This window comes from Myodes glareolus, chromosome 22 (genome assembly GCF_982192425.1).
Source record: "Myodes glareolus chromosome 22, mMyoGla1.1, whole genome shotgun sequence".
NCBI lineage: Eukaryota > Metazoa > Chordata > Mammalia > Rodentia > Cricetidae > Myodes > Myodes glareolus.
This window is the reverse complement of record NC_142047.1, coordinates 41219449-41243415: the sequence shown is the minus strand read 5'-3', so window position 1 is coordinate 41243415 and position 23967 is coordinate 41219449. Positions and strand designations below refer to the sequence as shown.

The 23967-nt window shown below is 44.2% G+C and overlaps 1 protein-coding gene across 1 annotated transcript in view; it reads left to right on the top strand.

The window, feature by feature from the left end:
- Nucleotides 1–23967, top strand: part of Wwp2 (WW domain containing E3 ubiquitin protein ligase 2) — a 126468-nt gene that overhangs the window by 65593 nt on the left and 36908 nt on the right. The window contains 2 exon segments of the mRNA XM_085681764.2: nucleotides 4473–4594; nucleotides 17832–18042. Of these exon segments, the coding sequence (XP_085537890.1) occupies nucleotides 4473–4594; nucleotides 17832–18042 (333 nt within the window).

Genomic DNA, 23967 nt, shown 5'->3' with positions numbered 1-23967 from the left:
ATGCATGTGTGTGCTAGGGGCTCGGGTGTGGAGGCCAGAAGATAACTTGGTTCTCTCCTTTCACCTTTGTATGGGTTCTGGGGAGTCAGCTCAGGTTACCAGGCTTGCAGAGTAAGTGCTTTATCTGCTGAGCTATCTTGCGGGTCCATCTTTTCATTCTTTTCAAAAAATTTCTTATCTAGTTAATAGTTATTTAATGTGTATGTATGAGTGCCTGCATGTATGTTTGTTTACCACATGTGTGCCTGGTGCCCAACAAAGGAGGCCAGAAGAGGCTGTCAGGTCCCCAGGAACTAGAGCTATAGTCAGTTGTGAGCCACCATGTCAGTACTGGGGAATCAAACCTGGGACCTCTGGAGGAGCCGCTGGTGCTCTTAATTAGCAAGCTACCTCTCCAGGGTCCTGTCGTTTTGTTGTTGACAATGTCTTCGGAAGAGCAGTTTGTCACAATAGCATTATGGATATACACATGTGTTAGAGCAAGACTATGGGTCACTGTGTTTTGCCATGGTGTCAGCTTCTTGGGGATCAGGGACTGTTTTATTCCAGAACAGGGATTAGCCATCAGAAGTAATGGTTGAATACAGTTCAGTGAGCAACATGAAGGGTGAGACAGAATGTCCCAAGGCATCCGAAATGTTGTAGTCAGGGTGCAGACAAAAGTTTCAGGATTGAGATGAAGAGCCAAGAGCTGTTGCCTGAGACCTCTTCTGCTTCAGAACCACTTCAAGGAGTGTAGAGAGAGTCCTAAACTCTGGCTTGACTGGTGTTCCTTGGTGGCTTCAGTTTCTGAGGGAGGATCTGAGGTAAGGACATTATTAATGTCCAAGGAAGGACTAACAGCGCTAAGTTTTGTAACTAGGCAACTTGAGAACATTATGGAGTTGGCCTAACTGGCATGGTGGTTCAGCCCTCTCCTCACTGCCTGAAGAGCTTCATAGAACCTCCTTGCCCCCACAGTGTGGAGGGGGATGAACCCAAGGCTGAAGTCATTGGCAGAACTGAAGCCAGGCTGTCTGTGGCAGAGGCCAGCTCATGTCCTCCCTATTGCCTTGAGTTTGTCTTAGCGCTATTTTGGCCTGTGGTGTGTGGTTTCAGTGAATGGGCCAGTTTGTAATCACTACACAGTCGCATCTTTTAAGGGTTGAGTGAGCAAACCAGGAGAGGAAACTGCTGAAGAGATTTCCCTCAGTTAATGAGGCCTTGTCTTCTCTGAGGTCTTACTTTAATACAAGAGTAAGAAAAGGGAGAGGAAGGTGGAGGGAGAAAGAGAGAGAAGAGATAGAGAGAGAGCACCCAAGCGCCTGTGTGTTTCATGGGGAAGGTGGTGGCATCTCTCCACCACCCCCCCACTTCCCCACCCCCATCCCCAGCAGGGAGGTAGCAATTCATGCAAAGTACTCCCAGCTGCCCCTGGTTTATGGGCTAATCCAGGCCCTGCTCCAGCCTGTCATTCAGGGTAAGCTGCTATCATTAGTGGTTAAACATTTCTGAAAGTATTTCTTCGCAGCTCTGACCACATGGCCTTTCGTGGAAGAGAGGTGGGGAGGAGCCAGGAGAGCAGTGAGCCCCACCCTGCTGTCCACATCCAGCTGCTCTAGAGAGTGACAAGGAGGAAGTTGGAAGACAGAATTTGTCAAAGCCTGTGTTTCTGCTTCTGCTCCCTGAGGGACAGAGGCCCTACCCTGAAGGCTGTAGGTTCCAAACCTAGGAGGCCTATTTTTGTCCTTGTAAGGAGATTCTTGCTTGGAATAAACCTTTATTAACCAGCTTCACCTCTCAAGCTCTCTGCCCTCAACACATGCATACACTGAGCCATGCTGGGCAGTAGCTGAACGCCCCGAGCTGTGCTGGGCGGTAACTGAACGCTGCCTTTCTCTCTGGAGCTGGGGTCTGCTTTCTGCTTTTGATGAGGGGCTGTGGTGAAGGTTTCAGAGTAGTATTTCTTCCCACAAAGTAGGGGTTTGGGAATCCTTTTCTTTGACTGAGGTATGGTTGACAGCTTTGGTTTATGAAATTAGTGCAAGAAAAAATAAGATGGCATGGCAAAGCTAAAGCGAACCCGCTCTCAGCTTTCAACAACTGCACTGTCGGTAGGTAGTGTGGGCCCAGAGTCTGCTAGATCCGGGTCTCTCTCATTCTCCTTCACTTTCACTGTATTTTGTTTGTTTTGTTTTATTTTTTGAGACAAGGTCTTGCTTGGTAGTTTTGACGTGCTTGAAACTCACTTTGTATATCAGGCTGGCTTTGAACTCATAGAAATCTGCCTGCCTTTGTCTCTTCAGTGCTGGGCTCAAAAGTGTGTGTCACCATTACTAGTTTTTATTTTAAAGATAAAATCTCATTTTATAGTCCTTGGTGTTATACTTGCTGTCTAACCAAGGCTGTCTTCAAAACCTCAGCCTCCCGAGTGCTGGCCTCACTGACGTATACTACTATGCCTAGTCTGTCTGTCTGTCTGTCTGTCTGTCTGTCTGTCTGTCTCTCTCTCTCTCTCACACACACACACACACACACACAGAAACGCTACCCCAAAACAACCGCTGCTTCTCTTCTAAAAACTTTCACAGGTTCTTTTCCCTACCAGAAGTGTACAAGTTCCAAGAAGGAAACTAAAAAAATCTAAGAAGACAAACAATAAAAACAAAGTATCCTTATTCCCAGCTCCCAAGATAATCACCATTAGTGTTCCAGCTTATGTCCATCTTGTCACAGAAGCTGTTACTGAAAGCTGGGCATGGTGGCACATGCTAAAAATCTCAGCACTCAGGCGGCAGAAGAGGTGAATCTCCGAGTTTAAGGCCAGACTGGTCTACAGAGCAAGCTCTAGGACAACCAGGGCTACACAGAGAAACCATGTTTTTGTTTTTGTTTTTTAAAAAGAATCTGTTACTGAGAAAGAAGGTGGTAGGATGGTTTCTGACCACACAAAACCAACTGTTCATTGTGCTGCAGGCCTGCTTATCCCACCTGCTGGAGAGATGCTCTCAGTAGCAGGGGGACTCTGGTGGGGTCCTCCCAACAAGGGACTCCATTAGAGGTCAAGTCTTGCCACTTGCCCAGTAACTGGGGGAAAGTAGCTCCAGAGAAAGTCAACAAAGGTCCACCCATTCCACCATGTCCTCTAGCCACGGAGGAGGGGGCTGCGTGAGAATGCACTCTGTAGAACTTCTGTTGTTGGTTTACATACCTGTAAATGGAGGTCACAGAGCTGCTCTCAGAGTGGCCACGCTAAGTGTGATGGCGCATTAAAGTAATTCTCGGCTCACGGTGGTGTTTCCTCTGGGTCACTGTGCTCAGTTCTCTTGTTGCTGGTCGTTTTGCCCCATCCCTGTAGTCTAAGTTGTTCTCTCAGCCTTTGGCTCCTTGCCTGGGAAGAACCAGGCTTGACTTTTGATGACATTTAAACCATCTAGTCATTGTAAATTAAATATTGACTGCGGGCCTACCAATGTCTGTTAGTGAAAGAGCCGAGTCAAAGGCAGGGAGGCTTAGGCGTTTTCACCGAGTGGAGTGGAGAAACATTACAAAAGAAACTTGAAAACACATTTTTCATCACTGCTTTGTGCTCTGAGAAAATGTCAGACTGCTTCTTCAACTGTATTTCTCCGTTTTTGTGGCTGCTCATTCATTTCCTGACCACCCAGACCTGACTAATTACACAGAAACTATATTAATTACAGCACTGTTTGACCAACAACTTAGGTGTCTTTCTAGCTAGCTCTTTTATCTTAAATTAGCCCTTCCTATTAATCTGTATATCACCACAAGGCTGTGGCCTACTGGTAAGTTTCTGGAGTCTTTCTTTTTGGGCAGCTACATGGCATCTCCCTGACTCTGCCTACTCTCTCTCTATATCTCTGTTTGGATTTTCCACCTGGCTTTATTCTGCCCTGTCATAGGTCAAAGCAACTTCTTTATTAACCAATGGGAATAAAACGTATTCCCAGTATACAGAGAGGAATCCCACATCACATTCTGTGTTGGTTTTCACTTGCTTGAAGAGCTGATGAGCCCTTATCTCTAGGTGTGATGTCCCATCATATGCACTGGCTCATGCTGCTTAATTATCCTTCCAGCTATAGAGAAAATTGATTTGCATAAGTGTGGAGGCTCCTTTTACCTAATGGGAGAAATAGATCATCTGCTGTCTGTCCAGAGATTCTTGTTTATTTCTAACATTTAAGCCCAATAAAAATAATGTGATGGTCCCAGGATATTTTGCCAGTTATTTCAGATGTGGGGTGATTTGCTCCAGATTTGTTTACTTCAAGTGGAAAAGTTTGCACAAAACTGCCTTTGGGCTTTTACCAAGAAGGAAGCTTCCCTGGGTCTCCGCTCAGCGCCAGCTGCCGTTGAGTGCAAAGCTGGAGTGACTACAGGACTCGTTCCTAATAAACAGTGAGAGCGGGAAAGTGTCTGTCTTTTTCACAGTGACTTATGTCCGTCTGCTTTCTACTCTCAACCCCCAGAACGCACAGACATTCAGGTGGCACAGCCAGAACAGCAACAAGTGACCAAAGCCCTGGTGCTAGGAACCGGCACCGTCAACCCGTGAAGAACCCCAGCAACAGTGGCTTAGCCAATGGCACAGGTGAGTGATGACACCCAACATTAGCCTGGACTGAGAAGGAGGTCCTTGCCTGTCCTGTGTGCACTCAGGGCTGTGCCAGAATATAGTGGAGTGTGTGAACTGAACCCATTACTTATCCCACTAACCCATCTGCTTTGACCTCTGGCTTCTTCTGGACAGCCTGGGTGATTCTCCCTATTCCTATGCATGCCAAAAGAACTCCTTTGGGCCTGGGAATATAGCTCAGTTGGTAGAATATCTATCTAGCGTGCATGAGGCAGAACTGGGTTCAGTCTTCAGCACGTTATAAAACTGGCTTAAGTATGCATGTTTAGGATCCCAGTCCTTGAGAGGTAGAGAGAGGTAGAAGGATCAGAAGTTAAAAGTTATTTTTGGCTACATGACAAGTTCAAGGTCAGCCTGGAATACATGAGATTCTGTTTCAGAAAATAAAAATGAAAAACAATATATTACTTTGTGGAGAATTTTTTTAAAAGTGTGCTTTTTATTACTTTCTTATCAGCATTGGGTTTTATGTGAATTTTAAAAAGATTTATTTAGTTTAGTTTTTATGTGTATATATGACTGAGGGTTTATATGTGCACCACATGCATACAGGTGCTCTTGGAGACCTGAAGGGGGTGACATATTCCCTAAAACTGAAGTTACAGCAGTAATGAAACACTCACTGTGGGTGCTGAGATCTGAACCCAAATCTTCTCTAAGAACACTTAACCACTGAACCATGTCCTGCTGTGTTGTTTTTTGAGACAGGGTCTCATTTTGTATCACTGGTGTAGACCAGACTAGCCTCAGACTCATAGGGATATGCCTACCACTCCCCCAAGTGCTAGCATCAAAGGAGAGGGCTACTACACTCAGCCTTAGGTATCTTATTTATACCTGACATATCTGAAGAAAAAAAATTCCTACTTAGGGAGTTTGTCACCTAGGAGAAAAGACTGGGTTTGCCCTAAGAGCTGAGTGGGAGAAGATGACAGCATTCCGAGGGGTTGAGATGCTGACAAGTATTAAGTCCCCACCAGGTACTGCTGTCACCATTCCAACATCGACACCATAAGAGAAGAGACACTTGGTCCTATCCACACCCAGGAACTTTTCGGCATTTGATTGTTTTCCCGTACTCAGGAAGGGAAAGCCTGCTACAAAGGAAATCATCATTTTCATCCTATTTCTGTCTAACTGAGACAGTGTCAGGCAGACATTCATTTTCTGAAGTTCCTGAGGACTGTCAAATGTTTCGTGACAACAGGTCATTTGTTCATTTGTTTTCGTTTGGAGCCTTGAAGAGATGTGGATGTTTGCTTCCATAGACTGTAGCTAGGAGAGAGTAATTCCAATTGAGAATGACACAGAAATGCCCTTTATAGATGCCTGTTTGGGACTGCAGAGGTGTGACGTGAAGACAGCAGCATGGTTTGTTGTTGTGACAGTGTTATTGGCCTGTGTGTGACAGACTGAGTAGCACTCTAGTTGAGTTGCTCTGCCGTGGATTTCAGTTCTCTGGAAGCAGCATGTGGGGCTTCAGAGCCCCTCTGTGGCGAATGTTGCCTGGTTATCTCACTGTGTACAGGAATGGTAGGGTAAAGTCGCAAGCCTGGGGCACGACTTGACTTCCTGGAGCTGGGGACATGCCTGAAAGAAATGAGTTAAGCAGCTTCCTGTAAGCTCTTGGATGAGGTCACTGCAGGTGTGAAGTCCCAGCAGATGCTGTGTCACCCTACCCAGTGCTCAGGGTCCAGCTACCACATCCTTCCCATCTGCACGAAGGGATGGCTAGCAAGTGACTGTGGGCTGTTCCACAGAGCCGTGTGCAGCTCTCTGAGCAGCGGCAGACATGCTCTTCTTAGAAAACCTTTGTTTGTAGAGAAGCTCGCAGTAGCCCTGCTGGGCACAGGCCATGTCACCCTGAAATCCTTTTATACACTCTCTAGGTGACACATGAGGCAGTCTGCTGATGCAGTGACTGGACACCAGTCACTTTATCCTTCTGTGGGTATATCCTTTGTGTGAGTATATTCATGAACGCAGGCGCCCACAAAGCTTAGAGGCATCAGATCCCCCCAGAGGTGGAGTTACAGGTGATTGTAAACTTCCTGGTGTAGCTGCTGGGAATTGAACCCAGGTCCTCTGCAAGAGCAATATGAGTGTTTAACTTCAGCTCTTCTGGGATATCAGCAGGCTTTTATTTGCTTTATATTTAGTTTTAGGTACCTTTGCTTCTGGTTTTTATCTCTAGAACATTGTGTTCTAGTTTGTGAGGTAGGTTCCAGCCATGTCTTTTAAAAGCCACATGTGTCTAAGTCTAGACAACCTTGGGCATGTTTTATGGTCGTGCGTCTGAATGCCCAAACTATTCCTAAAACCCAGCTTCAAAGGGCAACTCCTGCCTACTAAAACACAAAGGCCTTGGCCTCTGCCTCTGCCTTTTTCCAACGATGACATTTCTTCTTGACTTTACAGGCAGCCTGGACTATGCGAAAACAGAGCTAGAACTGTTAAAGGGTGGCAGACAGAGCCCCCCACCACACACCTGTTGGCAGTGTAGGGTGTGAATGAGGATGTCTCCATCCCTTCATGTTAGGCCTGTGAGGACCACTTCCAGGATGGCACTGTAGGAGTTGTGTCTCCTGCTGTTGCTTTCACAGGCACGCAAGATTAATTTAACAGCTCCCTATTGCCTGTGTACCGCACTTATGCTTATAGAAGACATTAGGGCAAAGCCAGAGCCCAGTCTCAGCTCTCTTTTTCACATTGTCACAACTGTGTAATACCCATTTTTGTAAAATGAGAGTAACTGGAAGCCTGTCTCTATCAATGCCATGTTTCTAAGTTTTGAAAGTGCTGGTGCTGAGAAGTAGACTGATGGCATAGCACATCATTGACTGTGTGCACAGGGATTTACTGTCTGACTTTTTTTATTGAAAACTTCACCAAAAATTTTCATCTGTTGCAGCTCCCTTTAATGTGATTTCCATGCTCAGTGGTTATACAGGCTGTGGTGGGACCGAGGCTCCCTGTACATAGTATATGTTTAAGACTCAGTGACTTACTTGCTGGGACTTTGTTTCCTCATTTGTAAAATTAGGGCAAGTGTGTATCTTGCATGTTGCTATAAGGAATAAGCCTGATAAAATATATACAGAGTATGAGGCGTGGCACCTAGCACATAGCTTGTATCTGTAGGGATAATTTAATTATGAGGCCTAGATATTTGTTTTTGTTTCATTATTTTTTAAATCCATGTTTTCATTTATCTGTGTGGTCTTCTTGTTTACTTTTTAGAAGATTATTTTTATTAATGGCATGTGCACTTTTCTGTATGCCCATACACACACATGTGTGGGAGTTCCCAAGCAGGCCAGAAAAAGTGTCAGGTCCCCTGGACCCAGAGTTAGTTATTGGTGAGCCTGCTGAGGATGCTGGGAACTGAGCTCTGGTCCTCTGAAAGAGTAGCTAGCTGTGCCTCCTGTTGGAGTTTTCACAGACAGTAGGATTAATTTAACAGGCTCCTATTGGCTGTGGATTGTATTTATGCATGTGAAAGACATTAGGGAAACCCCAGAACTCCTAACTACTGAGCTATTCTCTCTCTCCAGCCCCATTGTTTACTTCTTAAAAGTGGTTTTCATGGTGGGAATAGAGCTTATCTACAATTGGTAGAGTGCTTGCCTCGCTTGCCTGAGCTCTGGGTTCAATCCCTATCCCCAGATAAACTGAACTCAAGGGAAGCTGGGACTATGAGACCCTATCTCAAAAAATTAAATTAAAATAATAAATTCTAGTGTAGTTAATAGCCATCCATCATCTTCCTTAACTCTGATGTAGTCCTCTATCTTTTGTTTTGGAGACAAGAGTAGCTAGCTTGAAAGACTATGGTCACCAGGCTGGCCTTGAACTCCTTCTGCCTCTGCACTACAGTCTGCACCACCTCCGCTGGCACGTGTCCCTCTTTGCAGACAGCTTTGTTCTGAGGAAACCTAGAAACTTTTTTTTCTTTTTTAAGAAGCAGTTCTAGCTGTGTTGAGTACACTGGCCTTGAATTCCTGGGCTCTGGCTATCCCACGGGGCCATGAATAGCTGATCCTATATACACGGGAGGTTTTTTTAGTGTAATTCTTGGGTCAATGGTTATGAATTTTTAAAAATGAGATCAGTTTCCTTTTAAGAGGATTGCTGATATGGTCAAGGCTGATAAAGATCTCACAAAGTTGTAAATACTGTTCTGGTTTTTATGCTTTCAAGGGTAAGTTCTACCTCATGGTTTATTCTTGCTATATTTTTTTTAAATTTTATTTTGCTGTTTTGGTGTTGGGGATTGAACTCCTGGCCTTAGGCTTGTTGTGTACACACGGTATCACTGAGCTACCCAGCCCTAGAGTAATTTCTTCTGTACTGGAGCCCTGTCCTCACTGTGTTGGTCAGGCAGCTTCCACTGTGGCTTTTCCTCAGAGCAGAGCACTTCCTACTGTCTTTTATACTGTGAGGATTTTTTCTTGTTTTGAGTAAGTCCCACTTATTTTGAATATTGGGATAATATTTTTAAATTCTTTATTTCATGTGTGTATGTGCTTTGCCTACATGAGTTTGTTACCATGTAACTGTCTGACACTTTCTTACAGGGAGTCAGATGCCCTGGGACTGGAGTTACAGATGGTTGTGAGCTGTCTGGTTACTGGGAATTGAACCCGGGTCCTCTGGAAGAGGTGCCAGTATTCTTAACCCCTAAGCCATCTCTCCAGCCCTGGCATAGCATATCTTTAATTCTGAAAGGGCTAGCTCTGCCTTGTTACTTTTTCCTCTTTGAAAGTTCATAAATTTTTCAAAAACAAATTTTAGACTTTCAATTTTTAGAGGCATGCTAGAAGTGGGAGTTACGTTGTCTACTTAAGCTGAATAAGACTTTAATCTTACCACTAACCAGGCATGGAGGTATGGTTTGTTCACCTTTTCCCCTTTATTATTATATAACTTGATTTATTGTTGTTGTTTTGTTTTAGAGAGACGGTATTATTATTATGAAATTCTGACTAGCCTGGAACTTGATATGTAGATCAGGCTGACCTCAAACTCATAGAGATCCACTTGCCTCCATCTGCCAAGTGCTGGAATTAAAGGCCTGTGCCACCACCCATATCTATCTTTATTATTTTTTATCTTGTGTCTGTGTGTGGGTATGTGCCAGAGGTGTCTGATGTGAGTGCTGGGAGCCAAACTCAGGTCCTCTCCAGCTCTTATTTTAAAACAAAAAATCTTTGCGTGTGTATTATGATTTTATGTGTTTACGTATGGGTATATACGTGTGTGTGTGTGTGTGTGTGTGCATACTCATGCACCTTTCTGTATAAGCCAGAGGTCACTGTTGAGTGCCTTCCTCAGCTGCCCTTTTGTTTTGAGATAAAATCTCTATCTCTCTCTCTTTACCTTCCTTGCCCCTCCCTTTTTTCTTTCTGAATTTGGAGTGTGCCAGTTGCTAGGCAGGCTTGCCTGGGATTAAGAAAAAGAATGTCCAATTCCTGATCTTTTTCTTGGCTAAAAGGTTTCCTGTTCCTGAATGGATGTGATTCATAAAGTTGAAGTGTTTAACCACCATCACAGAAGAGCCTTGTGAAACACTCATAGTTACAGAAACCAGTGGCTGTTCAACTGCCTTGGTCCCTCCCCTACCCGCCTGCCCTTGGTCCTCCACTTTTCTTTCCATCTGGGACAACATCCAGACCCTCTTCATTTCCTTCTTCCCCATTATTTCCACCTCATGATACCCTGGATTTGAGTGTCAGTTCTGCAGCTCGCTGATTGCACAGCACTCCAGCGGTCGTGGAGCTTGCGTGTCTTTGAAGTGGGATGGCATTTTCCGCGTGGGCTGTTGGAATTGCACATGAGCTAATAAAAGTGTGCTTGCTAAAGGCAGTGAGGGATCCTGGATTGGATTCTAGAACAAAGTCTAGAGTTTGGTTAATAGTATTGTACAGATCCTTTTTTTAGTTTTGTCAAATGTGCCATGGTTATATTAAGAAATAGCACTAGGGGATGTTGGGTAAAGGACCACCATTTTTTCAACTTTTCTATATAAAGATTCCTTCTAAAGTAGTAACTCAGGAGTTTGAGGCAAGAGGATCATAGTTCAAGGTCAGCTTGAGATACATAGGCACTACTCCATCTCAGACAGTAAGCAAACCAAAGCTAAATAATAGTTCACTCTGAAATATATTTAAAGACCTATTTTTAAATGGTAATGTTATACAGTTATCAGGTAATTGTAGTTCTAATATCTTTTAAAATTATTAGATTTAGTGAATGTTTATTTGTTAAATAAATATTTATTAAATATTGTTTTGCTGAACAGTGTAAACTATAAGTCAGGACAAGACCCCTGCCTTTTAATCTTTCAGTGAAAGTTGAAAATACATCCCAATCAAGTGCCAACTGCTGTTGCAAGAGCTCTGTGTTGCGTAGCGGAGGCCACAGACACTGCCGGATCTCTACAAGCAGTGACCAGCAGAGCCAACCGTAGTGGCTTGGAGAACATCTGGGGAACAGGGCTGGTGTGACAGAGATAGGCAAGGACGTAGGGGCTAGAAAAGAAAGTGTTGCTGGGGCTGTGACTTAGGCCGTAGAATGCTTGCTTACCTAGCATGCCCCGTGCTCTGGGTTTGCACCTCATACTGCATACACACACTTAGTGGTGCGCCTGTGGTCCCAGCACTCCAAAGGTAAAGACAGGAGGCTCAGATAGTCAGGGTTAGTGTTGGCTACATAGTGAGTTTGAAGCTAGCCTAAGATATGTGAGACCCTGTCTCAAAAGAAAAAAAAAAAGAAAGAGAAAAGAACAAAAAAGAGGAAATGTTGGTTGTACCAACAGCAGAGACAGCCTGAGTCATTTTCAGACTTCCACTGAGGTAAAACTGGATCCTTTGCTTTGCCACACAAAAGAAATTTCAGGATAAATAGTATGAAGCAGAATTGGAGTTTATTAAAAGTCAATAATAATAACAACTATTGTTACTGTTATTGTTATCATTACTGAGATGTTCTTGCTATGTAGTCTATGGCCTGGTCTGTGTAGACCAGGTTTGGGCTTGAACTCAGAGATCCAGCCACCTCTCTTTCCAGAAGGCTTTATTTTTATTTTATATATATGGGTGTTGTGCCTACATGTATATTTATATCCCACTTGGGTGCCTGGTACCCCTTGAGACCAGTGTTACTTTCATGGGTTAATAAAGAAACTGCCTTGGCCTTTGATAGGACAGCAGCTTAGATAGGCGGAGTAGACAGAACAGAATGCTGGGAAGAAGAGAAGTGAGGCAGATGCCATGCTTCTCCTGCCCAAGATGGACATGGGTTAGAATCCTCCCGGTAAGCCACGATCTCGTGGTGGTATACAGATTATTAGATATGGGTTAGTCAAGATGTGAGAGTTAGCCAATAAGAGGCTAGAGATAACGGGCCAGGCAGTGTTTAAAAGAATATAGTTTCCATGTAATTATTTCGGAGGTAAGCTAGCCGGGATCCGGGTGGGAACTCAGCCTGCTGCTTCCTTCTACAGTTGTAGATGGTTTTGAGCTGCCATGTGGGTTCTAGGGACCAAACCTGAGTCCTGTGCAAGAGCAGCAAGTGCTGTTAACTGCTGGGCCATCTCCAGCCCCTTTAAAGGCATTATACTATAGATATAGATTTAATATGTAATGTAAGCGCAAGGGCTTATGAGGAGCACAAGACACTGAGAGCATGGTTATGGGCTAAAGAAGAGTCACAATGCCATTGTCATCACAGTATTTTTATCTAGAACCTGATTTCCGTGGGGCTGAGGAAATTTAATTAAGAAAACTTGCTCTTCTTCCAAAGGATGTGAATTTGGTTCCTAGCACCCACATTACTCAGCTCATGACTAACTGCAAACTCCTGATCTCAGTAGGCACCTACATTCACATGTAAACACATACACCTATTAACAATTTTAAGTTGGCGTAGTGGTGCAAGCCTTTAGTCCCAGCAATGGTGAGTCAGAGGTAGGCAGATCTCTGAGTTCAAAGCAAACCTAGTCTACAGAAAAGTTCCAGTACAAACAAGGCTATACAGAGAAACCCTGTGTCAAAACTGAGAGAGAGAGAGAGAGAGAGAGAGAGAGAGAGAGAGAGAGAGACATGCAGAGCTCTATTGTGTTTCTTGTGACTCCCCTAGAACCATTCTTTAAATGTACAAGTGTATGCATGTGTGTTATCTGAGGGGAAAAAGACACATGTTTTCATGCACACGCAAATGATAACAGTATATATACACTGTTCAGCAATTTCTCATTTAATTATATTAGAGTTTTTCCATAGAACTTGATGCTAATGTGAAGAGCTTTGTCCTATATACTCCTCCACTAAACCCAGCTAATATGGGCAATAACACGTCAATTAAAATGTTTGAATCTTATACCTCTGTGGGTTTTTTCTACAACATTTTAAAAAGCTTTATTTGTAATTCTGTGTGGGTAGATGTGTGTAGAAGAGTAGAGGGGATGGAGCTGGCCAGAGCCACTGGATTGCCTGGAGTTAGGTTACAGGTGGTTGGGAGCCATCAGAGGTGCTGGGAATTGAAGTCAGGTTCTCTGGAAGAGCAGTGTGTACTCTTAGTGGCTGAGCCATCTCACCACCTCCACCCCCTCAATAAATTTTTAAAGAAAATGAAACGTCATTTTCAGATGATGCAAGATCATCAGCTCGTTATTCTGGAGACTGGCAGAGGGAGAGCCAAGCTTTTCCACAGGCTCCATCCCCCGCAGCCTGAACCTTGGGGAGGCAGAGTGGTTGAGGGCCAGCTCCTCTTTACTTAATGAAGACCACACCAAGGGTATTAGAATTGATATTTTGCTACTTCCAATGAATTATTGAATATTTGTCAGTTTCTGAACTCTTTGTTAATTTACTTATTCTCTGACTTTTCACAATTTAGTATATTACTGTAGCTCTCTAATAAGTCTGAAATGCTGGAGAAAATCCCGGACAGAAACCAGCACTGTTCTTTAGACTTTCATCTCTGCTCTTGCAAATTTAGTTTCCCTTATAAATTTTACAGCGAATTTATCTACGACTTAAAAAGGCATGATGGGATTTTTTAAAGATTGGAATTACATAAAGTTTATAGATTTGCATAAAGAGGATTGCCATCTGTTGTAGGTACTATCTTAGCTCAGATAGAATATGGAAAACAAGCAAAGTTTTGCATTTATGTTGGGGAAACATTCTTGGTACAGATTTAGTTATTAAGCATCTGATGTAGCCTCTTTGCCAGATAGCATTAACACTGAGAAGAAAGCAGCAGTCTCAGGGGAAGGATGCAGCCCAGCTCAGGGGCAGTGCACTGGCCTAGCCCGTGCAAGGCTCTGGCTTTGATCCTCAGCACTGCAAGATAAATAAATAGGACAAAATCCAGGGGACTCGATCAGAGGCAGATTCACATCTCAGGGTCACAGTCATTTGTTAAAGTCAAGCTTGGTCACATCCTGGGAAGACATTTTGGTTTCAGCTGACTACCAGTGTTAGCCAGCTGTATCTGGTTATTTGTAATCTTTGTTCCCACTAAAGGATGTGCAAAAAAGTGGAGAGAGTTACTTAAGTCTTGGAGGCAGATAGCAGAGTGTGAATTAGATTCTTATGACTATTATTATTCATAGTCTTATTGAATAATAATAAGGTTATTATTATTATAACTGAATAGGTTATTCAGTCTCCTGGATGCTTGATTCCTCAGTAGAAAGTGGGGCAGTTGAGGTGCCTAGCTGGTGGGGTTGTGTGTGAAGCTTCAAGAACAGAACCTAAAGAACTTTGTGTTTTGTCTAGCACACACCCCACCCCATCCCATATTCAGTAGTAATGATTATTATTCTTATTTAAATTTGTCATCTGGAACTGGGAAGATGGCTCAGCAGTTGAGAGCACTTTCTGCTCTTCCAGAGGACCCTGGCTCAATTCCTAGCACTCACATGGCAGCTCATAACCTTCCCTATCTCCAGTTCCAGGGAATCCGATGCCCTCTTGTAAAATCCTCAGACACAAGCATGCAAGTAGTACACATACGTTCATGTAGCAAACCATTAATACACATAAAATAAATCTCTTAAAAAAATTGTCTTCTGACTGTCTCGGTCAGATCCTGATACTATTTAGGAGAAATGCAGGCAGTTAGAAAAGGATAGCCTAGAAACAGTGAGGAAATAGTAGCTTTTGTATCAGGCTCAGAGGCAGGAGATTAATAAGGAAAAGGAAACGCACCAGGTACTTCTATTTGATTGCTTTTTCATGGACAATGGAGGGCAGCTGATGGAGTTGAGCTGAGTCTCCTTCAACCACATCTGCTTTACAATAAACTGTAACTATGGCATCTCCATGGAGATCAAGGAGCAGGTGCTCACCTGCTTTTCTAGAACTACAAAACAAATTTCTAAATTAGAAAGAGGAAACTAAATGATGACTAAGCTGTTTTGCATTGAAATTCTGATTTAAATGTGTAGACAGTTCTGCATATAGCTCCTCTATTTTCAAAGAATTGCAATTCTTTGAAACCGTTTGCTGTCTCTTCCAAGTCAGAGGATTTAGAGTGCCTGGGGTCCTTGTAGACATAGTGGTCATCAGAGACCCGAAGAAACTAACAATGAGGTAAGGAGGTTAGGAGCTGCCTTGTTCACTTGTTGTTGTTTGTTGTTGCCATGGAGACAAGTCCTTAGTTCTGAGTCTCTCTTACTTTTCCGTACTTGTTAATCCCTGCTTCTGTCCTTGAATCAAGAATCTTTTAAACAGCTGTTCTCTACCTGTGGGTCACAACCCTTTGGGATTGAATAATCCCTTCACAGAGGTTGCATATCAGATATTTACATTGTAATTCATAACAGTAGAAAATTACAGTTATGAAATAGCAGTGAAATGGTTTTATGGTTGGGTCACCACAACATGAGGAACTGTATTAAAGGGTCACAGCATCAGGAAGGTTGAGATCCATTGCTTTAAGAGAACACTATGGGGATCTGGTGAGATGGCTCAACAGTTAAAAGCACTGGCTGCTTTTGCAGAGGAACTGGGAACTGATTCCCAGCACCCAGGTTGTGGGTGGCTCACAACTGCCTGTAACTCCAGTTCCGATGGATTCAACATCCTCTTCTGGTCGCAACAGGCACTGCATGTGTGTCATGCACAGACATACATGGGAACAAAACACTCAAGCACATAAAAATAAAATTAAAATAATAAAAAAAACATTATGGAAGTTTCTGCCTTTTTATGTGTGTTGTTCATGTCTATCAGACAGATGGCAACTTTAAAGGAAAGGATGTAATTTTGCTTTGGCTGTCTTCACTTACAGCAGCACCCTCCCTCGTTACCCTGTCCTGTTATTCTTTCTTGTGTTGATGTCACTGTAACCACAGCATATTAGAAAACCCTAATAAAGTTATGTTTAATTAATTTACTTATGATCCATTTTCTGGGGCTGGGAAGGTGGCTTAGTGAGTAAGACTGCTTGCTCTTCAATCAAGGAGACCTGAGTTTGAATCCCCAGCACTCATAAAAAGTACAGGCGTAGCTTGCATGTGCCTGTAATTCCAGCATCGGGGAGCAGAGACGGGTGGATCCTGAAAGCTTGTTGGTTAGATCTAGCCTAACCAAAATGCAAGCTTCTGGTTCAGTGAGAGACCCAGTCTCAAAACAGTAAGGCAGAGAGAGGTAGAGGAAGACACCTGGTGTGCGGCTGCAGCATCTGCACATACGTGCACAGGGGTGCAAGCGCACATGGGCGTCCACTCACATGCACACACACACATAATTCACTTTCTCATGTCCTTTGGGAAGACATCACTAACCTAATGTAATTTCTATAGTAATGCTTTTGTTGTTCTTTTGTTTGTTTGGTTTTGGAAGTAAGTTCTTATTATATAGCCCTGGCTGTCTGGCCTAGAGTTTACTGTGTAGCCCTGTAACCACAATACCAGAGTTTGTGTCACTTGTCACCAAAACACTGATGAGCAGATACAGGAATCGAATTTTTTTCCTCAAAATTGTTATTTTTAATTATGTGTAGGTGTGTGTATCTGCATGTAGGTATGTGCATATGAGGCCAGAGGTGGCGGATGCCCTAGAGATGCTTGACAGGAACACTGCGAACCTAATGCAGGCCCTTACAGGAATAGCAAGTACTCTTGACCACTGAGCCATCTCCTTGGCCCCAGGAATTGAGTGTTTAAACCATACTTTTTAGATCTGACAACTTGTAAAAACAGTATTACTATCCCATAAAATCTGCCTTCCCTCCCAGCTCCTGACACACACCTCCTAGGGAGTGGGAACAAGGTCATGCTGGAGCCTTCTGGGAAGTCTTGTCTGTGAAATCCATGGTACAGCTTCTTGTTGTCTCCTTATTTTCTCTTGTTATTAAATCTCGTGTGTTGTAACATGAGGGCCGGCTTGTTGGGGTGTCTGTTCCCGCCAGGTACCCCACAACCGGCAAGTTCCAAAGAAAATCAATCACACAGAGATCTCTATAAGCTATAAAACTGATTGGCCCATTAGGTCAGGCTTCTTATTAGTCCTTGTAACTTATATTAATCCATTATCATTATCTACGTTAGCCACACGGCTCAGTACCTTTCTCATCAGGGCAGCTTACATCTTTCCTCTCCGGTGGTCTGGGCAGAACTGGCAGAAGGAGCTTCCTAGAATACTCACAGTCTCTTTGCTCCACCTCTACTTCCTGTCTGGCTTTCCTGCCTATACTGCCTGCCTGGCCAATCAGTGTTTTATTAAAATATGATTGACAGAATACAGACAGTCCTCCCACACCAGTGTGTAGCCAGCTCTCGAGTCCCACTCGGGTAAGTTAGCTCAGGACACACTCCTCAGTGTGTCTGCTGATTATGATTATTCTGTAGTGTGTGTACAGAGTCTTTCCCACACTATGAAACACAAATGTGCACTTAAACTAGAATATAAACGTGTCCCCACCCATCCCTTTCGGCTACCAGCAGACCTGATTGGCATAAAATTTACTATGTGGCTTCAAACTTGAGACCATCTTCCTGCCTCCACCTTCTGAGGGCTGCGACCAGCATGCGAGGCTTGGTTTTGTAAAACTCACAGTTGTCTAGTGAGAGCAGGGCTGGTGTCATAGATGCAGTGTGAGTGAATGGTGTGCAAAACCTAGTCAAAGAGAGCAAAATTCTTATTCCTAGTTCTCATTAAGTATGGTTTCTGCATTTCAGTGAATGAGGAGCCTACTGCAGCCAGTGATCCCGAAGAACCTTCTGTTGTTGGTGTGACAGCCCCACCAGCTGCAGCCTTGAGCGTGTCCCCAAACCCTAGCACGACATCTCTCCCTGGTCCATCCACACCAGCAGAGGGAGAAGAGCCCAGCACTTCGGGGACACAGCAGCTCCCTGCCACTGCCCAGGCCCCTGATGCTCTCCCTGCCGGGTGAGTAGCCTTGTGTCCCATCATGGTACTCGACTCCTCAGTGACTGCCTCCTCCAGATCAGAAGCAATGTGGTCAATTCATACCTAGTGGCCAGGGGTCTCTGGGAAGGCTGTCATGTTTAGGAGCAAGAGAGGTGTAGAAATGCTTGCTCGGCAAACATCTGAAAGAGCGTAAACCATCTCAGGAGGCAAGTGAGTGCTACCTTCCCCTGGGACCCAAGTGCACAGCTTCTGTGGAACAAGGAGCTTGTTGCCTTTGTGGATTGTTTGTGTGTGTGAGAGAGGGAGGTGTCTGACTAGATGCTGTCTAGAGAATAGCTTTTTCCCTCCTGAGTTTGACCTTGGCAATCCATGAAGGACTCAGGCTTTAGGTGCTGAATTGCTGTGCCTGGTATCCCCACAGCCGTGGCCAGTGTCAACACAGGTACTCGTGTCCTTGCCCCTTTTACTTTGGATAGCAAAGACCTCAACCAAGAAGACAGCTCCAGCAAGACAAAGAGAAGCTCAATTTTGACTATGTAGTGAGATGGGACAAGGAACATGGATTCTGGGGATTGACCAGATGGCCCAGCGGATAAAACCACTTGTCACCAATCTAGGCAACCTGAGTTTGGTATCCATATCCACATGGTGAAAGGAGAGAACTAGCTCCTACAAGTTGTCCTCTGACTTTACACACACACACACACAAGCATGTGTAGAAAAAATTTAAAAGAACATGGATTTTTTTTTTTGGTGGGGGCTGGGATCAATTAGATTGGGGATTGCATCCATTCCTCGACCTCACCTGTGTGGCCTTGTCTGTGTGAGTTACATGTTGATTATGTGGTGACAATAAGCATCCATGTCTAAGAACTCCAATAAGATGGTGTGTATGAAACATATGCTGACAGACAGGCAAGCCTTACCGTGAAGTGGCTGTGAAGGAGCCATAAAAACAGAGACTGCTTCTGACCTGGGAAACAAAGTCTTAACCTCAGTTAAGGCCGAGTATGGTCAGGGCCAGTCCCATTGTCCATCCTGGTTATCAGTATGGCACAAAAGAAACCAATGTCCCATGCTGGCAAGATGGCATAGTGTAAGTTGATTGCCACCAAGCCTGAACCCCCCCCCCTCCCAAGGTGGAGTAGAAAGCCGATTCCTGAAGGTTACCCTCTGACTTCCACGTTTGCCCACTGGCACATGCTCCCTGCCCCTAAGTAAATATCGTTTAAAAAATCGTTTTAGGGCTGCTGGTGCAATGGTTCATCAGGTAAAGGCATTTGCTCCCTAGCCTGACAGCCCCTCCATGGTAGGAGAAAGCTGAGCAGACTCTCGTGGGTTGTCTGCTGATCTCCCCAGGCTCTTCCCCTCACAGACACACCAACAAATAAATGCCGAAAAAAGTAGTTTTAAAGAATCCCGTTTCTGCCCTTCTAAGTCACTGATGTGTTGATGTAGGCTTGAGGATGGGGAGTATTTCCTCAAAGTATAATTCATGATGAACGTGGAAAGCTGTCTCTTGCATCCTGAGGAATATGGCACCTTGTTCATAGGGCCACTTCTGATCTCCCAGTTGTTAAAATCCTGTTTCCGAGAGCATGTGTGGTTTTTGCTGCTTGTATTTAGCGTTCTCATAACTCCTTTCTCCTAAATAGTGTGTTGAGCAAATGAGAACCATTATAGATAAGTCTTGTTAACTCAAATCTCAAGAAAATTGGAGCATTGAGAGGCAGTTCTGAAATCAAGGGTTTGATTTTGTGAAAAGCCTATTCACCAACTACTTGTGTACCTCTGCAGAGATTTTCTTTCCTCTTTCACATATGCTATGGGAGGCTTGAAAGAACTATATGTTGTTTGTGCTTTCAAATCTGTGTGCTATAATTTGGGGGACCAGAGCAGAATCATTTTGGCAGAAAGGAGAGAAAATGGCTGCCTCTGTCCCCAGTGAGCTGTTTGTTTTCTTTCCGTTGAGCAAATGCCTGGAAGACCGGCCTCTCTCCTGTGTCAGTCACAGGCAATTAGGGCTAATGGCTCAGCATGTCTTTATGTGGGGTGTGTGTGAGGGTTACTGTTCTCTGGGATTGGGCTCTTCCTGTTTCCAAGCAGTCGGAAAACTCCAGACTCTGAAAACGCTCTTTATTCAGCAGTCCAGGGAAGCCTGCCCCCTCTCACCCCCCCCCCCCTTGGCCAGAGGCTAAAACACTTTTCTGAGGTAGAATTTAGACAGTGTCTTTTTCTTAGAGGATTTAGAATGTGACAAGGTCCATGCGTGTGTGTGTGTGTGTGTGTGTGTGTGTGTGTGTGTGCTGGTACCCACTTTTATGTATAGAATATTCCAGAGAAGAGTTTGGGAGACCCCGTTTTCCAGGAGTACTTACTCCTACCCCAGTATCTGGAGGACCAGGTCAGTGCCCAAGGCTTGCCACTCCTCTTGGAGCGGGCCACCAACACTGCTGAGCGCCTGGTAGTGCAGACAGCAGGCTTTTTGGTTGGCTTTGGTATTAGAACCCAGAAAGGACATAGTTTCTACAGCAATCCTCCCAGTTTGTAGACCCAGTGCCTTCCTCCCTCCATTGTTTCTAAGTTGACACCCAGGCAACAAGATGGTGGATGTAGCCCTAGTCTGTTATATTGCCGTAAATACTAGAAGAGGGAGTGAAGTGCAGCTCCGTGTGGAGCACCGATGGAGACCGCAGAGTTCCTTTATCACGTAGGAGAATTTAGAAAGGAAGCGTCTAAGCTGGACTTCTAGTGTCCAAGTTACAGACAGGTTAGTGCCTTTGTAGGATGGCATGCATTTTTTTATTTAAAAGTTTTTAATTACATTTTTTTCATTACACGCTTTTAAAGGCATTTGTAGTTGTGTGTACACAAACATACAGAGCTCAGAGGACAGCTTTTAGGGGGTTTGTCCTCTTCTTCCATCATGTGGGTTCTGGGAGTTGAACTGATGTTGTCAGGCTTGGTGGCAAGAGCCTTTACCTGCTGAGCCATCTCACTGGCCTGCGTTTTCCCACCAGACAGGATAGTCATTACTGTTTAAGGCACGGCAAGTCCAGGGCTAGGCCCTGCAAATGGACAGCTAAGCAAGAAATAGTCTGTGTCAGAATAGTCTATGAAGTCTGTTCTAGTCCCACTGAATTCTCTCTCTGGCACCTGATTTGATCCCTTGACTTCATTGAGAACTGATGCCAGCTCTCATTTCCGTATCCTGAGCCCACTGTACTAGCTGTGTAGCTTACCTTAGCCTAAAACAGAACCATTACCTGACCCATCCTAACTCGTCCTGCACATAGTACATCATTGGCCCAGGCGACCACCAGACCATTGGTCTGTCTTTTGTTTGTTTGTTTGTTGAGACAGGGTTTCTCTGTGTGTTGTTCTGGCTGCCCTGGAACTACTCCCCTTGTAGACCAAGCTGGCCTCGAACACAGAGTTCCACCTACTTTTGCCTCCTGAGTGCTGGGATTAAAGATGGGTGCTACCACTATCCAGCTATTTGTCTTTCTTTAAACTAACCATTAAAGTAAAACTTCTAAGCATGACCTTTCCCACTTGGAATGCCACAGCAGCTTCCTATTGTCTTTAGGGATAAGTTTCCAAATCCTTAAATAAGCTGAAAATCTCTGACTAATGGGCTCCACCTGCCCTCAGTCTCCCATGGAAGCCGCTCTCCCTTTGCAGTCTTAATCATAATAAAGGCCTTTAGTCCGACCCATGCCTTGCCTCCTCCAAGCCAAGGGTCCTCCCCATGATGGTCTTTCTCAATGTTTCTTCAATGTTTTACATTTAATTCCTTATGTTTCAGGTTAATGACAGTCCTCAGGGAAGCAGTCCTTCCTGACCCCTGGTAGACAAGGTTGAACAACCATTTATGTGGCCATATCTCTTCTCACTCTTGTCATTGCTTGTTCAAGTCCCTCATCATTCTGGACCGTAGGTGACTAGGTCCAGGACCTACTTGTAAGGAATACATCTAAGTGCTGTCTTTCTCCTCCTCCATTTCCTTCCCCCTCCCTTTTTAAAAAAATCTGAATGAATGTTCTGCTTCACCGATACTTTAAAGAAAGAGCATCTCTAGAAGAATACTGCATTTTCCTTCATTCGCCATGGACTGTCCTTGGGCTCAGTGTGTCTGTCACAGGTCCAACCCACCTCTTCAGAAAGGCTCCTCATTCCCGGATTCTTCTCGACTCCAAATATTTCTAAGCTAAACTTGAGCCTCAGGCTGACTCCTCCATCTCATCTGCTTTATTGAATGATAAGGGGGGAGAGAGAGAGAGAGAGAGAGAGAGAGAGAGAGAGAGAGAGAGAGAGAGATTGGGTTCACTGGGAATTCCAAGAATTGCCACATTGGTGCTCTGAAATTTACAGCAGGAAAAACTGGTCACACACATCTGTGTGCTTCCAGGCTGAGGACTTCTGAAACAGGGACTGCCTGAGGCCAAATACAACATTTGTTATTCCATTTCTCTCCCTGTCTGGAAGTTCTTTTTTTTTTTTCTTTTAACCTAATTAGCCCCAAAGAAGCTACTGGAAGGTGTGGAATTTCCAGGTTACAAGTGTCTATTGAAAGAAGGGGTGTTGGACACACGTGAGGTAGTGGCCCAGGCAGGGAGTAGAAAGTGTGGCCACTTTGGTCAGTTGGCCCTGTGTCTGGTTTTTGTCAGTGTCGGGCCCACTTTGGAGAATGAACACTCATGAGCAGACCATGTGTACATAGCTTTGACAAACCTCCAGCACGCCCTAGTCTCTCAGCTTTCAGAGTCCTTCACACAGAGGCACATTATTTCGCCCTGGCAGCTAGCACATGGCTGTGGTTTCTTACATAAGAGAGGACGTTGTGTTTGGACTGCCAGCTTACCTCAGCTCTGCCATTTCACACCATCCTTGTTCTCCCCAAGTCATTGGCTGCCCTGTTTCCTGCCTCAGAGTAGAATTAATGGAGTGGTGTTTTCACATTTGCCATCTGTCCCCATGCCCTTGCTGGAGGCCCAGAGGCTTCTCTAGGTAGACCTTGAGACAGCTTTGGGAGAGGTCTCTGATGTTTCGTTTGTAGAGACACCAAAAGGGATGGGGGCGTTGGGAACATCTCTGCTAAGTTATAACTTAGCCTGAGCCACGGATTTTGGCTTAAGCCAAAATGTTTCTCACTCAGAGCGTTTATAGTATTACACAGGTATAAATGAAGAACCTGCTTTGGTGGGGGTTGCTATTCATTTATTTTTAAATTTTTAACCTATGATGAATCTTCATATTTGTTTTACCTTCTGTTCAAGGTATCACATACATATCTAGATACTGAGACAATGTCATAGACAGAAGTTTCTAGAAGCTAAGAAACCTCTGTTTCTGGGCACAAACTGTTAACAGTTTGGACCATGGACCACATTTTGAGTGTCTTGGAATTCACAGATTATATCAGGAGGCTGTGCCCTTTTCTCACCTTTTGTTTTGTGGAATATAACTTTGTTTTTGACACTAAAAGAATTATTACATACATAGATAACTCAAATAGTGCATGTTGTCTTCTTTCCAAAAGACTCTGCTGTCACTAGTGGACTCCCGGAGCCATGAGATATTCCTCCCATATTGAAATTATGTGATCGCATGTAATCCTTAGGCCATTTACTGTGCTTTCTTGAGAGCTCCTCAAGAATGAGGGGTATTGTGCCCATCTTGGCACCCTCAGCATCTTCCGTGGTGTGAGATGGAGTGGCAAGTCTAAGTAAATAGACTTATTTTACTTATAATCACGTTCTTATTTGTCCTTAGTATTTTAATTTCCATTTGATCTTATAAAAGACCATTGAGCTGAACATGGTTCCTCACACCTGTAATCACAGAATTTAGAGAAGCTGAGGCAGGAAGATTGTTGGATTTGAGACCAGCCTAGGCTAGAGTAAAAGACCCTGTTTCAAAAAGCTAAAAAAAAACAAAACC